Source organism: Molothrus aeneus, chromosome 7, assembly GCF_037042795.1.
Source record: "Molothrus aeneus isolate 106 chromosome 7, BPBGC_Maene_1.0, whole genome shotgun sequence".
In the NCBI taxonomy this organism is placed as follows: Eukaryota; Metazoa; Chordata; class Aves; order Passeriformes; family Icteridae; genus Molothrus; species Molothrus aeneus.
The window spans coordinates 8543091-8558344 of NC_089652.1; the positions used below are offsets into that span (position 1 = coordinate 8543091).

At 41.9% G+C, this 15254-nt stretch overlaps 1 protein-coding gene across 4 annotated transcripts in view; it reads left to right on the forward strand.

Moving 5' to 3' along the window:
* Nucleotides 1-15254, forward strand: part of MFSD6 (major facilitator superfamily domain containing 6) — a 27920-nt gene continuing 12666 nt past the window's right edge. For all 4 annotated transcript variants that reach the window (XM_066553788.1, XM_066553789.1, XM_066553790.1 and 1 more), the window contains exons 1-3: nt 1-115; nt 8160-9756; nt 14799-14896. In XM_066553788.1, coding sequence (XP_066409885.1) covers nt 8213-9756; nt 14799-14896 — 1642 coding nt within the window. In that variant the 5' untranslated portion in view covers nt 1-115; nt 8160-8212. The remainder of the gene's footprint in view (nt 116-8159; nt 9757-14798; nt 14897-15254) is intronic.

Below are 15254 nucleotides of genomic sequence, written 5' to 3' on the forward strand. Positions count from 1 at the left end.
CCCGGCCGGGGGGGGCGGGAGGTGCGCGGAGCCGCCGCCCGCAGCAGCCGCGGCGGCAGGGAAGGGGCTGCGATGCTCCCGGCCGAGCGCCCCCCCGGAGCCGCCCCCGGGCGAGGTGAGTCAGCGCGGCCCCGCGGTGCGCGGGGGGCCGGACCGGCAGCCGGGGCCGCCCGGCGGGGCGCCGCCGCCTCCCCTGCCCGCGCTCCGCGGGAACCGGCCCCGCGGGGCCGGCGGTGGCGCGCCGGGATGGGGAGGCCGTTCCCCCCCGCTGTCTGCCCCGGCACCGGCTCCAGCGTCCTCCCAGCGGGGCGGCGGGCCTCGTCCCCGCAGCCGCCCGGGATGCTGCTGCCCGTGGGCCCGTACCGCAGCTTTTCCCCAGCGACGTTTCCTGCCGCGCCGCGGCCGGTCAGCTGCGCCTCCCCGGAGCCGGCCGGTTGTGTCAGCCTTGACGGCCTCTGTGGTGGGTGCCGAGCTCGGTGGGTGCCGGCCCGCTTCTCCTGAAGCTCAGCGTCGTGGTTGAAGCGTGCTGCGGCCGAGCCGTGTAATACCCCCTGCCCTCCCCGGTGACAGAGTCGTAGTCCCGGAGGTGGCCGGGCTGTGTCCCACGGGAGCTCCTGCACAGGCATCCCCGCACTTCTCCTTGCCGCCAGCATCCAGGCGTGGCGTTACGAGTGGCTGTCACTCGGATCCACAGCCCTTACATCCTTCAAATACCGTGGGGTTTAGTAAGCGGGCTGTCGGTTGCTCCTCTGTTTATTGGAACAAGCGTAGGAACAGATGCTTATTTAGGAAGTCAGCGCTGAAGGTGCCATAGCTGCTACGGATGCCTGCGATGCTCTAAGTTAGATGGAGTTTTAAATCCGTGTCTGTTCAGCCGCTCTAAAGTTTTAGCAGCAGCCTCTTTTTAAATCTTGTGTTAATGAAAAAGTGCAGTGTTGAGGAGTGATAAACATGGTTGGATAAACTAGCACAGAAGAGAACAGCTGAATAAACATAGTGCTGAAGTATTTCAGTAAAAACTTCTCCAAACATTATTACATTACTAAGATATATTAGGTCTTGTTGTCCACTAGTTGGTAATGTCCAAGGACAGAGATTACAAAATGCTACTTTTCTAGCTTGGTTATTTTGTGTGTGTTTTTTGTTTCACTGGATAGAAATAGCTGACAAAGGTGACATGTATTTTGTTGTTTGTATTCTCTGAAGACCCACCAAGGAGTAGGAGAAAAGAAAACAATTATGCCTCTAAGGGTAGTATTTGTGGTAGTAGTCATAAGTCCAGTAAAAATTGTAAGAGGACTTAAAAAAAATCAAACAGGTGGAGTGAGAATATGGGAGTAGAAGCTGATGAAGTGAGGAGCTAATGGGAGGAAGCTGTGATTTATCAGTAACATAGCTGGTTATAGGGTACAGCTTGAATGCAGCCTAAAATTCATGTTAATCCTCAGCTAAAGTACAATGGGCCTGAGTCTATATGGTGGTGTGGGAAATTGTGAGCTGGTGACATGATTCACCTGCAGATGTGGCACTTGGTCCCAGAGACTGGAATGGCCAGGAAGGCCTTGCTGTCCTGCAGCAGGCCAGGACTGCTGCTGCTGCCAGGCTTGGTGGGGCAGCTGGGTGCCCTTGTCCCTCCCCAGCGCTGGCAGCACTGTGCTCCTGGAATGCCCTGGGCACTTGCCTGGTTTGTAGCTGAAAGCACTCTTGGAAATTGCCATCGTTAATCAAGTGTAAACCTTGGAGGCAGTTGCCAACTAGAAAACTGGTTAAAAAAACTGGAGGCTGATACCAACTAAAAACAAGCTCTTTAACAAATAGGGTCTACTCAGACTCTATTAATGTGCAGATATTAATTAGAAAACAAGATTGGAATGCAGGAGTCCTAAGATGTGAGTTTAATGGTTTTTCTTTAATAGATGAGGATTCATACTATTCTTCAGTTTAATGATAATACTAGCACTATTGTAGCAACTTCAGGCCTATCTTAAGTGCATTAAACCTATTATAAACCTGATCTTGACATATTTCAGACATACTGTTATCTCCCAATCTAATTGACTAAATGTCTCAGTGTGTAGAGTTTTTATATCCATATTGAAGAAGCAGAAAAACCTACAGCCCAACACATTAAGTGCATATCACCAACATAAAATAAAGCAGTTTTCAGTGCTGTAGAACTAGGTGGTTTCACTTTCATGGAAACCCTAATTACATTGGTTAATGTTACAACACTTGTGTCTTGCTTTACAGTTGATACAAGGACATTTTCCAGCACAAATTCACTCTATGTGAATTATTTCTGATTTTATAAATTCAGTCAGGTGTTCATGCTGGGGCCTCACAGGAGGAACTGCTCACCTTTAGAGAGCAGGGGATGATGTGGGGCAGGTGGGGCAACCTGTGGGCGTTGTTGTTCTGGATGGCTTGGCAGGGAACAGCCCATCCAAGGGCTCCGCCTGGAGGTTGGCTTATCTGGGAGAGGCTTGGGAACTCTTGGTGATGCAAGAGTGAATGAAGTCCAGGCACTTCTCTGTCATGATGTAAGTTGTTTGCATAACATTCTCCTTCTTTTTGACGTGGATGCAGGCGACAGCGCCAGGCTGCTCCTTAGGGGTGAAACTTGCTTGACAATGGAAAACACGGTCTATTATTTATGGCTACTGCAGCAGTGCCTTGTAGGCCTGCTGGATGCAGGGCTTCCTTCTGGAGCTGCTGCACAGATATGTAGCAGAAAGTCTTTGTTCCAAAGGTTTTGGAGCTTGGATTGATGGGGCAGGGGGGCTGAGAAAGGAGGTGGTGTGCATGAGCTGTGTGATGGATGCACTCGTGGCAGTTTCACCAGCTGGGGGATGAATGAGGTGAGCTTTTGTGTAGTTTTCAAGTCTTCTTCTCCAGCAGACCTGTTCTTGATCAAACAATACTTAGTGACTTAAAAGAAAGTGTTTTGAAGAAACGTGTTTTCTGTTAACAAATTTTAAAATGTTTCTATGAAAACTTCATGTGGACTTTAATGTATTTGCTACAAAGTGAGTTTTCTAGTCGGTGAAAGGCTGGAAGGGGTCAACTAAAATGTGATAGCATTCCGGCTGGCTTTGATTTATCTGCACAATGCAAACAGCAAGCTGGCCTGCTCTGTTCCTACAGCTGCATGTTGTTTGAGAGATTAATTGATCATTCCTGCTCTGAGTATGTTTTCTGAGGCTGTATAAATATAAATCTGCTACAGTTAGTAATTGTTTTGGTATTTAATGGGTTAAGGCTCTCTTGATCATTTGCACTGTCTTCTCGTGAACTGTCACGGGTTTTTTTGGTGGTTTGTCTTTTAACATTCACATACATTCAAACCCAGATTTTGAGTCTCTGCTTTGTAAGTCTTAATTATATTTTAATCCTCAAAGCCTAGTAAATACTGAATTAAACTTTACTTTAGAACAACAGTACACTTTCACCTCAAATCTAACTTTCTGTTGGTCTACAAATGGAGTTTCAATGCCTGGTTCTGTAAGTAGTGTGGTATTTTCCCTGAGAGGTTTAGGGATTTGCTACCCCAGGCTGATCTCTTGATTGACTTTTTTTTTCCCTTTTTTTAAAATTTGAGATATATTTCAAAGTGAGGGGTTTTTTTTGTCCAAAGTTTTGGGAAGAGTGACTCCAAGGGGAGAGCTGAGTTTTTAGTATACTGTATTATTATTATTCTTTGTTTCTTTTGTTTTGTTATTATTCTTGTAATGTCAGGTTGTCTTGAGTAGATTAGCTTTTTATCCTTTCTGATCTTGAAATCCTGTTAATTATTAGGAGAGACAGACTAAATGAGGATCGATTTAAGAAATAAAAGCAAGAATGCCAAGAAGATACTTAACTAAATGTAGAATACCCTCTTTCTACCTACCTGCCAAAGAGGCTCATTACAGTTTTTAAAATGACCACTGCACTGTCATCACTGAATTTCTTGGGACAAATGGTTCTTCCTCCATTCCCACGGTAGCTGCTCTAAGGTGCAAGTCTGCAGGGAAGTTGTATCTGTTTGCAGGAGATGACTGGATAAAAAACATGTTCTGGATGTAAGGGCTTGAAAGTGGATTTTGACTTGCTGAGGAATAGGTGTTAAAGGAAGTGACAGCAATGTGGGATGATGTGGGGCAGGAAACTCAGAAAAAATAATAGTCTCTACTTACATAAAAAAAAATCTTATCTGTGTAAATCTTGAAGGGAGAAGAGCCTTGTGGTTAACAAGTACATTCTTTGTATCTGAGGAGAAGCACACGCACTTGTGCATAAAGAGGTTGGGAGAAGGCGTGATCTCACGGAATAATCCCGGTCTGAGAGCGCTGCGTCTGCCGCGCTTCCCGTGCAGCTGCGAGCCAGGGATGCGCGCTCCCAGCCCGCCACGCTGGCATCACGGCTGGGGAGGGGGAAATCGGCACTTCAGGGCTCACCGAGCTCCCTTCCCATTGCAGCCTTGTAGGGGTGATGGGATGGTGTGGAAGCGAGGGCTTGGTTCCCAGTTCTGACTTCTGTAGCAGTTTGGAAATGTAAGCCTCTGTCAGGATAAAAGCTCGTTTGTTAGGTGGAGGACCAAAGTGCTGTCTTGTGACACATGTGCTGCTGTGCTGTGCCCTCGCTACTCCTCTTCCCTTTCCCTTTGCAGGGCTTTCTCAGGGTTCTTGGAGGAGTTCTTCCCTAAGTTTACATCTTAGGGCTTTCTTGTGTGTTTCTGAACCCTAAGTTTGGGGGTAACACCTCCAAACCATTATTCCTGTTTTCAGAGTGAAGGTACCACTCTGCAACCTCTCTGATCTCATTTGTCTTGGCAGAGCTAATTACATTCAGCAGGCCTCTACCAGAATGTTGTGTTCTCTTCAAATGAGTTAAAATTTATATTTACTCTGAAGTCCATCTGTTAACTCTCTTAACCTTTCTTCCTTACTCCTGTTCTCTGTTGTTTGTTCTCAGTTGTGCTTGTCTTCTGTCCTTCTATTGTCTTATGCATTAGAAAAGTATTTGCAAAGTAAAGATAAAGTATTTGAAGGCAATAGTTAAAATTACCAATAGATAACTAGTCTCTTATCACTGAGAAGTATATTGGTTTTTCCATCTGTCTGGTTTGCTGCACGTTCAATCCCTGACTGGCACAGGGTTTTTGTCATGGAAGGAAATCCCCATTGGATCAGGGTTTTTGTAGATTTCTTTCAGTAACAATACTCTGTTCATTTTCTTATTTTCAGTCAATTATTTTTAGAATTTAAAACATTGCTTAATATGACTTTCAAAAACCTGACTCCTAAACAAACTAGTGATCAAAACAATAAAGAATGCCATATGGCTCCTACCACTCTTGATGCTGTTATATTTTTGAAGAGTATATTCTGTATTATTAATAACATTCAATGAAGCTCTTAGTGTGGGAAAATATTTACTGAAATTATTATGCAATAGACTTTTCATAGCCTTCTAACCCAGGATGTTCTAGTCAGAATAGCAGGATTGGATCTTTTGGATTATGCAAATGCAGTGCATTAGAAGATGGATGCTGAGGCCAATACAGATTATGAAGGGGGGAGAATATGCAGCAGCTGAAGAGTTTAAAGATTAACAGTATCATAATTTATTATGTACTCACTATTCATACAACATATGGAATTGAAATTCCACTTCAAGAGAAAAAGGAAACAAAATTAATAGTAATTGCTCTAAAAGCTTTCAGTATTATTTATATGAAACCAGCTGGTTCAGAGCTCATATACAGGAATAAACTTGTTTAAATGAGGATGATTTCAAGCCATACTTACAAAGAAGTTGTCCTAAAATATCCACGTGGTTAAAATGTGAGTTCTATCTTGTCATGTCTGGGGAACAGGAAATCTATTCTTCAGAAGTAAATGCTGTGAAGCTCTGATGCAGCAAGCAAGCAAGTTGCTGTAAACAGATGAGCATATACTGAAAGCTCAGTTACATCCCCGTGACATAAGTGGGGCCCTGCACAAGATCTGGAGTCTTTGTTGTCAAAGAAAGGGAAGGCAAAAAAGAAAATAAGAGCACAGATGATGACTGATCTAATTTACTCATTAGAAGGGCTTTTTTATGAATATAGAAATGAGCAAAAACCCCACAGTTCTTCCACCTGTCAGGTGGATGTGGTTGGCTGAACCAAAAATTGCAGGAGCTCACTAGACAACTGCTGGGTTTTGGTTCATGTGGTTTTTGATGGTAACAGGTAAGAGCAAGAAAATGTGCTTTCACATTTGACTGTTCTAACAACTTAATTAGGACTGTCTAATCTTTTGACAGTTGAAATACTTTTTTTAAAATTTAATTGGATTGTCTCTGAAGAAACTGGAGGAAAAACTTGAATCTCTGTGTATATGCTGGCATGGTTTTCATTTACTTCTGACCTTGAATACATGAATATTTAAGGTTCCAAGATTTGTATGTAGCCTTTTCTCCCTAAGTGAAACCAGAGATCCTTGTAGATAGTATCCCATAGAAATGACATTTAAAAGTGAAAAACACAGACAAACCTTATGAATGTTTGGGATTTTAGTGATGGTATTTTTAGACATGTCTTTCACCGAACTGTGTAAGGTTTAGATTATTCTCATGAAGTGTTGTTTTTAGAAATACCCATGGCTTGTTGTCAGCTGTTGTATATATGTTGAATCAATAGGGAACAATTAATTTTACATACTACTGAATGTTAGTCTCTTCTCTCTTATTAGCCTTTGTCAGTAGTAAATAATCCATTCCAAATCCATTGTCAGTATTAAATAATGATGAATTATAATGAATTTAAAGGCATCAAATATACTCTTGCATGACTAATTTTAAAGGGATGATATTGTGCTTTCAGATGAGTAATGAAAGACTTATTTCATTGTCCTCTTCAACTTAGAATAAAGTACAGAACTGCAAAAAAATACTTATCATAGAATGATATAATACCCTGAGTTGGAAGGAACTCAGTAGGATCATCCTGTCCAACTTCAAATTCCTTGAATAGGTCAAGATCACAAATGGAGTCCTCTTTGAGAAATTTCAGGTTCTTCTGGTTCTCCTTTCAAGTATTGGTCCTTGAAAAAGTTACTCTGTGATAGTAATACTAATCCAAACAGCAGAGGATTACAAAACCAAAATATATAAAATATTTAACTTTCTCACAATGAACATGAGGTGATCTTATTAATTTAAAGGTACCAGTAGAGCAAATCCAGTTTTTTAATAATGATTTGGAGCTGATAGCTGGTGCCAGAGCTGGTTTTTGTTCTTTGAAAAGGAAGCTTTTCTTAGCTAGGCTAGTTTATTGGAATGGGTTGTTTTTAAATGTCAAAGCTAGCTGGTCACTCAAAGTCCAAGTGTTTATTTTTTAGTGTTGCTTATCAATTTTTCAGGCACTTCTGCAGAAGATAAGTGCAGGCAGCTGCAGTGCTGTTACCTCCCAGGCCGCCTCTTTTCCATTTCAGAATTTGACTTGGAGATGCCTTTTTAGAGCCTGTCTGTTTCTTTGCTCCCAGGTCTTTGATGTCTTTGAGATTGTTACCCTAATTTTGATCTTAAAGCCCCATCCCAAATCCCATCTCTTCCCATTCAGCGTAGAAGCTCGAGCCTCCCATCAATTTCTGCTGTAGTTGTGGAGTGCTTAGAAAAATGTGTTTCAAGAGGAGACTGCTGAGCCAATTGAAGGCCTTCATGAGGCATTGGATAATATGTGTTGATAATCAAAATAACCTGGATATATGTGGCTGCATTGCTTAATTACAAAAGCATGACTATCCTTTGGCATAGGAGGGAATACTGGAAATAAAGCAGTTAGCCTTGGGGGAAAAAAGCCAACTTGAAAGAAGAGACTTGCAAATGCTAGCACTTAATTGCCACAGTGACTCTGAATATATAAGTTATTCTCTCTCCTAAACATGCAAGATGTTTTATTGCAAAATAAAAAGCTGATGTTGGGAGAGCTTCACAGAATTGGTCATAAAGCACCTTTTTATTGATGCTACCAGGTACCACTAGTCTAGACAAATGGTCTTCTCCACCCTGAATGCTGCATTTATTGCTCAGGAATGTTGCTTACAAAAAAGAAGCTGTCTTTGTCCTTGATGGCTGGCTTTGCAGGTCTGCTCCCCTGTGGTACCTTAACCACCCTGTGTTTTATTTGTTCACAGGGTAGCCCTAGTTCCTTGAGAGTCCACCAGATCCTGGATGCCTGTGGTGAACCATGGCAGCTGATGATAAGGTGGCCATTCTAACTGACGACGAAGAAGAACAGAAGAGAAAGTATGTGCTTGCAGATCCTTTCAATGGCATTTCCAAGGACCAAGACTTGCCACCCAATAATGAATCCCCTTCAACAGAGACAACCACTGCCCCCGATGAAGAGCTGGATTGGTTAGAAAAGCACTGTGTCAAAATAAACAACGATCTTCTGATCTCAAAGGTCTTTTATTTTTTCTTCTATTCTGCGTATGGCTCTCTCTACCCCTTGCTGCCTGTGTACTACAAGCAGCTGGGTATGACTCCCAGCCAGAGTGGACTTCTGGTGGGCATCAGGTACTTTATTGAGTTTTGCAGTGCTCCCTTCTGGGGAGTGGTGGCAGATCGCTTCAAGAAAGGCAAGATTGTCCTCCTGTTTTCACTTTTATGCTGGGTTTTGTTCAACCTGGGCATTGGATTTGTGAGACCAGCCACCTTAAGATGTGTACCAAAGGGCCTTCCCCCTGCACATCCCACCAACGCAAGCAGCCTTTTAACAACAATCCTGCAAAACTCCTCCATGTCTTCTCCACTAACCACAGTGAGTGCTGCATCCCCGAAAGTTCGTGGGAGGAGAGATCTGGTCACTTCCAGTTCAGTCACTTTGGAAACAACAGGGACACCTAATCCTGAAATAACATTCCTGGTATCTACACAGAGCAATGGTGAGGATTTTACCTTGGAGAACAGTACCCATTTGATTTTGCAAAGCACCACCACTAGCCCAGCCTCACTAGGGAACACAACTCTGAGCACCACCCCAGCTTCCATCAGCACAAAGCCAATGCCTTCTGACCAAGTTGTGCTCGTTTATGATCAACAAGAAGTAGAGGCCATCTTTCTCCTCATTCTGCTGGTTGTCATAATAGGAGAATTTTTCAGTGCTTCCTCTGTTACCATCGTGGACACCATAACTCTGCAGTACCTTGGCAAACACCGGGACCGCTATGGATTGCAGCGTATGTGGGGGTCTCTGGGCTGGGGGCTGGCCATGCTGTCCGTGGGAATTGGCATTGACTATACCCACACAGAAGTTGCCATTGAAGGTCAAGGATGTAAAGCTCCAGAGTACAAGAACTACAGGATCGTTTTCATTGTTTTTGGTGTCCTCATGACAATGGCTCTGATTGTGGCCACCCAGTTTCGATTTCATTACACGCACTTCAAGCAAGATGAAAATAAGAGAAAAGAGGTCGAGATCTCACAGGTGGACAGAAATGCCTCCAATGAATCTTCAGATAACACTCCTACCAGTATGAGCCAGTCACAGTCTTTCAGTTTTTGGGACCTAATTAAACTGCTGTGCAGTATCCAGTATGGTTCCGTGCTCTTCGTGGCCTGGTTCATGGGGTTTGGATATGGTTTTGTGTTCACCTTTCTGTACTGGCACTTGGAAGACCTGAATGGCACCACCACTCTCTTTGGAGTTTGTTCTGTGCTCAGTCACGTGTCTGAGCTGACTGCCTATTTCTTCAGCCACAAACTCATTGAATTGGTTGGTCACATCAGGTAAGATAGCAGCAATCATTAAAGAGCTATACAAGAAATGGTGACTGTCAGGCTCAGCCCTTGTGCTACGAAGTAAAACTCAAACTAATCTTTTTTTTTTTTTTTTTTTTTTTTTTTTTATTCCTGCTCTGTTATGTGGCTATTGTGATGGAGGTTTTTTTTATTTTAAGAGTTGAAAACACTCTGAAATGCTTGCTTTGCATTTGAGTTGCATGTTAGTATGTGCTTTATGCCTGGCACCATAACCTTTTGCAGATGGTTCCAGAAGATATCCTTTTTCCCTGATGCATCACTCTGAGATCTTTACAAATTGCCACCCACTCAAGGGTTGTCTGTTTTGACATACAAATACCATTAGTTTTTCAGTTTTTTTCCTGTGAGTAGCAGCATTCTGCTTTAGCCTAGTTCCCCTTGCAGGGCAGTTTGTTGCCCCCACGGTAGCCTGGAAAGGTGTCAAGGTGTCAGCTGCAGGCTGAGAGGGGAGAAGCTGAGCTGAGGAAACGAGGTGAGCACCTCCTGTGTACATGGCCTCGTAATCAGACTCTGGGTGTTGGCAGAATGAGGTTGCAGCCTGGCAGTGTCACTTACTAGTTCAGGGCTTGCTCTCCTCCTTCAGTTGCAGCAGTGTATGTCAGCTATGAAGTGAGATGGCTGCAGGGCTTGTCCTGTTGTTTTTGCCTTGTGTAAGTGAAAGCGACTGCTTCCAGCATATTAGTGAACATTGGTTTCCAGTAAATTCACTAAATTGACTTAATAGCCTTCTAAATCCCTCTTCTACTTTTTTAAAAAAAGCACAGGGGAGGAAAGATGGGAAAAACCTGAGTTAATGAAGCTGCAGAGGTGGTTTTTTTTAATATTTACTCAGGTATTCTGTGCATGTAAGTTCAGAGCTGTGTGTTGTTAGCATCATATCCTTTCCAAATAGCCCGTTCATAATCATACAGTCATTGAGATGTAAGTATTTTTAAGCTGTTTGCACTGTTCTTTTTGTGTATTCTGTTCTAAGGTCTTGCTCTTTGTTTTGCTTTTATTGGGATGAATATTTTTATTCATTTGCCCTCTACTAAAAATGTTTGAGATGTTTAGCACAGTAATTTGAGAGATTACTTAAAAGATGGAGTTCTTTCTTACTTGAAACTGAGGAGGATCTCTTTACTTAGCGTCAGTCCTAATCTCTGAATTTGACAATAATTAGTAAGAGAAAATGACACCTTGCATGCAAAGCCTGGAGGAAGGGTATGATGATGGAGGAGTGGTGAGAACAGATCACAGTCTTCATAGCTAAAGATAGACTGGGTATGCTCTTTCCATGTATATTATAGTACAAAATTCAGGCTTAGACTTCAGCTAAAGAATGAAAACCGAAAGAGTGGTAGGATTGTGAATAAGATTAAATGGAGGGGATGGGAGCATTGGCCCATTGGCCAGTGAAAAGAAAGATGATAAGAGGGATTAGCTCCTTTTTTTTTTTTTGCTAAACCTGGATCAAGATTGAATTGTTTAAACACTAGTCCCTGTTTGCTATGAAACAGCATACCTACATTCTACAGCATTCTACATACCTACACCTGGGAAATGCACATTAGTCATATTTTAGTGTTACCTAATGCTTGTGTTTAGTCATCACCGTTTGAGATGACTCCTCCTGGTTGCCTGCCGCCTTGCTTGTACTTTCTGAACTTTGTGTGTTTGAGAGGAAGCAAGCTTTTCTTTTTTTCTTCCCCAAAGAAATATGGATAGGAGTTCATAGCTCATCTTCTTTTACAGTTCTGTATATGTGTTGTCTGCTGCCTTCTAGTGCAGATAATAATTTTCCTATTAGGAATAAAGTTCCAGTAGCCTCCAACTCCATATCCTTAGTCAGAAGCATTTGGTGTTGATATTTTATCTATTTTTTAATAGCTCAAAATTCCTTTCCTCTGGGTTGTTGGACTTCTAGATGTAGACGTTCTTTCTGAAGTATTTGAATATTATCATTCAATTTTTCTTTCTGTGCTGAGTGTTTGAAGACAGGCATGAGTACCAGAATTGTATGTGTTGTCACACTAGAAGGAAAAAATGCTATTGAATGTCCTTTGTGGAACTGCAAGGAAACGGGCTTTACACCTTATCAGACAGAAGCTCAGTTTCCCTTTTCAAGTCTTAAAAATCTTTTGGTTTCTACCATTGTATGTGGTGGCATATAAAACCCTTACAACAGCTTGAAACCCTTATGTTTTCATAATTTTTTTAAACTAATGTTCAGATTATCGTCCAAGCATTTTGCACATTACCATATTAAATATCTACTGATTAAAATGCCCAATTTCTGACCTCATTAGCTCTACTATTCATACACTTGTGCAGTGCATGTGTGCTTCTCGTGTTTCTTTGAGAGGATATTAGGAAGAAGTTCTTTACTGTGAGGGGGTAAGGCCCTGGCACAGATTGCCCAGAGAAGCTGTGGCTGCCCCATCCCTGGAAGTGTCCAAGACCAGGCTGGATGGGGCTTTGAACAACCTGAACATAATGAATGATGTCCCTGCCTATGGCCAAGGGGCTGGAACTAGATGATCTTTAAGTTCCCTTCCAGCCCAAATCATTCTATGATACTGTGACAAAAAATGTACAAAACTGGTTATGAAATACTTAGATCCCACCTGGTGTAGAAGCACTCAAAACTGCTAGTCACTTAAGAAGGTGATGTCAAGCTCTGAAAATAACTTCCTACTTGAGGTTAAGCTAGAATGTGTTTGTCTGACCACAGTTCCAGCATGTGAGCTTTTATGGGAAGCAGAGACTGGTAGTCATGGCTGTAAACAGCTTAGACTCCTTGTCACAAATATAGATTCAATGCTTTAAATGTTGAACCTGTGAAGTGAGTATGGTGTCAGTGTGGGTGCTGCATATAGGGTTCATAAGCACCGTCTGTTTACATTTTCCATTTAGGTCTGATAGGGAGCCTAAGTGATTATTATAAATGCATTTTTTGAAAAGACTCTGTAAATATACAAAAGTTTTTGTGTGACATACCCCTCCAAAACCATATTTATAGAAATCTTCGTAAACTGTAATTTACCTAAAATTCTGTACATATATTCTAACAAATTAAGAGGTAGAACCTGACTAAATTGCTGCTCTTAAACTCCAAATCCAAATCTTTCTGCAAATGTAACATGTTGGAAAAACATAGGTAGGTGAGTGGTTATTGATGATGGAAGAGCTCTGAAGCAGCAGGAGGTCACATCTCTGGTCTGGCTGTGCTAGGGAACAGCTGAGATAGAAAGACAGTTCTTGGTGAACAGACAGAGTTTTTTCTAGACAAAAGTGAAATTAAGCTGTCTAGGACTCATCCTAAACAGAGAGGTGCATCTGTACTGCTGCTGAGGAAAAACAAATGTACATGTGAGGCCATTCCTTTGTATTCCTGAGAGAATGCATCACCCTGGGCCTTTCTGGTAGGGGAATGAAGACAGGAACCTGCGGACCTTGTGACTTTGGTTACCTTTTGAGGCTGATGTGTCCTAATACATTTCAGAAGTGTGGTTGTACATAAGAACTACATTAAGTTGTGGCTATGAGACGAACCAAGTTATTTGTTTGGAACAGAAGGCATTAATTAAAGGATGAGATGAAATTTATGATTCACAGCACAAAGAACAAGTTTGTTCCCATTATTGTATAAAGTGAACTTTTTCATGGCTTTCCATGTTTTCTTCCTTGAATGCTTGGGCTTTTGTTGCCTAAAGGCAGCTTAAACCAGCTATTCATGGACCTCACATGTATCTGGAAGCAGCACAGCTTGGTTTGATCTATGACTGAGGGGGGATGACTTCCTGCCAGCTTGCCCTACTGGTTGAAAGTAAATTCATCTTGTTGTGAAATGCACGGGCCTCTTTTGATATCACTGACATGATAAAAACTCTGGTAGTGGATTTTTCACTGTCAACATAAGTATTTGGAGACCTCAGATGTTGACAAGATGCTGTGTTTTTGTGATGGTGTCTCACTCTAGATTTTCCAGTGGCTCTGTACCATTTAATTAATTATTGCATTTGTAGAAAAACTAACTGAAAAAGCAGCATGAAGAATAAAGAGCCCTTTCACAAGGTCAGTGCTTCACCTTAATTACCAATTGCATTTATTTCACTTATGCCCAACCAGGGTTCAGACAACAAGCCCTATTGGGACAACAAATTACCCTTGTCCCTGAAAAAAAATCTTTAAAGGTTGCAATAGCACCCTTTTTCAAGCTGTAAACATGTTTTCAATTAAGTCTTTGTTTCCCAAGATCCATCTAAAAATAAGAGGAAGATAGCTGGAGGAATGAGCACCCCAGAGGGAAGCTATGCTAAATCTAAGAACTGGAAGGGAAGAGTCATCAGGTTAAATGTGCAATGGGAAATGCACTTCACAAATGGTCTTTTTATTTCATTGTTTTAAAGCTGTTGTAAGAGTTTTTGTTGGGTTTTTTTTCCCCTCTAAATTCTGAGATGCAGCATCTGCTGCTTTTCAACAGGATGGCGAAGTTTTATCCTGAGGCATGTTATTATAAACCATATTGCTTCTGTGGGATGTGTTTTAGAGTAGTTCTGAGCAGTTTGCAGATACTGGGACTATAAACTTGTATTAATTGGGTTAAAATTAATTCCTTTAATACAAACCTGCTCCAGGCTTTCATTGAAATGGCAGAATGAATCTCTGGATGATTAGAAAAGCAGGTTGTTTGGAAAGAATGTTGAATGCACTCAGAAATTCTCTCTCTGAAACACAATCCCATTGAGAGTGTGGCATAGAACTACAGAGCTCAATTAAAAGCTCAGTGGGTTTGCTGTCTCTTTGATTTATTTTTTTTCTATTAGGATTTTGAATGTGTTGAATGGGCAGGAGGAGAGTTTATGTTTGAGTTTAGAACTTAAAGGATATATTTTCTGTTGAGCAAATGCTTTAGACTGGCAAACCGTATGCATGCAAATAACTTCTACATCAGTAAGCTGTATTATAACCTACCAGAAAGGGAAAGTGCACACTGTCCTGACTTCTCCTTTCTCTGTTTCCTTTAGAGTGCTTTATATTGGCCTTGCCTGTAACACAGCACGATACATCTACATCTCGTACCTGGAAAATGCCTGGACTGTTCTTCCGATGGAGGTGCTTCAAGGTAAGACCCTCCAGCACAAGCTCGGGTGCTCCCATTTATCTTGTTTTCAAGTGAGCTATGATGAAATAAAAAATCTGGTATTTCTCTATTGTTTTGACCACAAATACCCCAGAAGATGCAGGTTCATAAAACACATAAACCATTACTGTTTATCCTGGGAAATATTTGACGTCAAAAGGGTGGGTGTACATTTGATTGTGCACAGTTCTGTGTTTATTCAAACAGAACTGTGTGAGACCAACACACCCTTTAAATAAACAAAGAGACAGAAGCATGAGCTATGAGGGTACACACCTACTGCAAATCCTGTTTGGTGATAAATGTGAACGTCATTAAATGCCAGAGGTTGCAGTTCTTG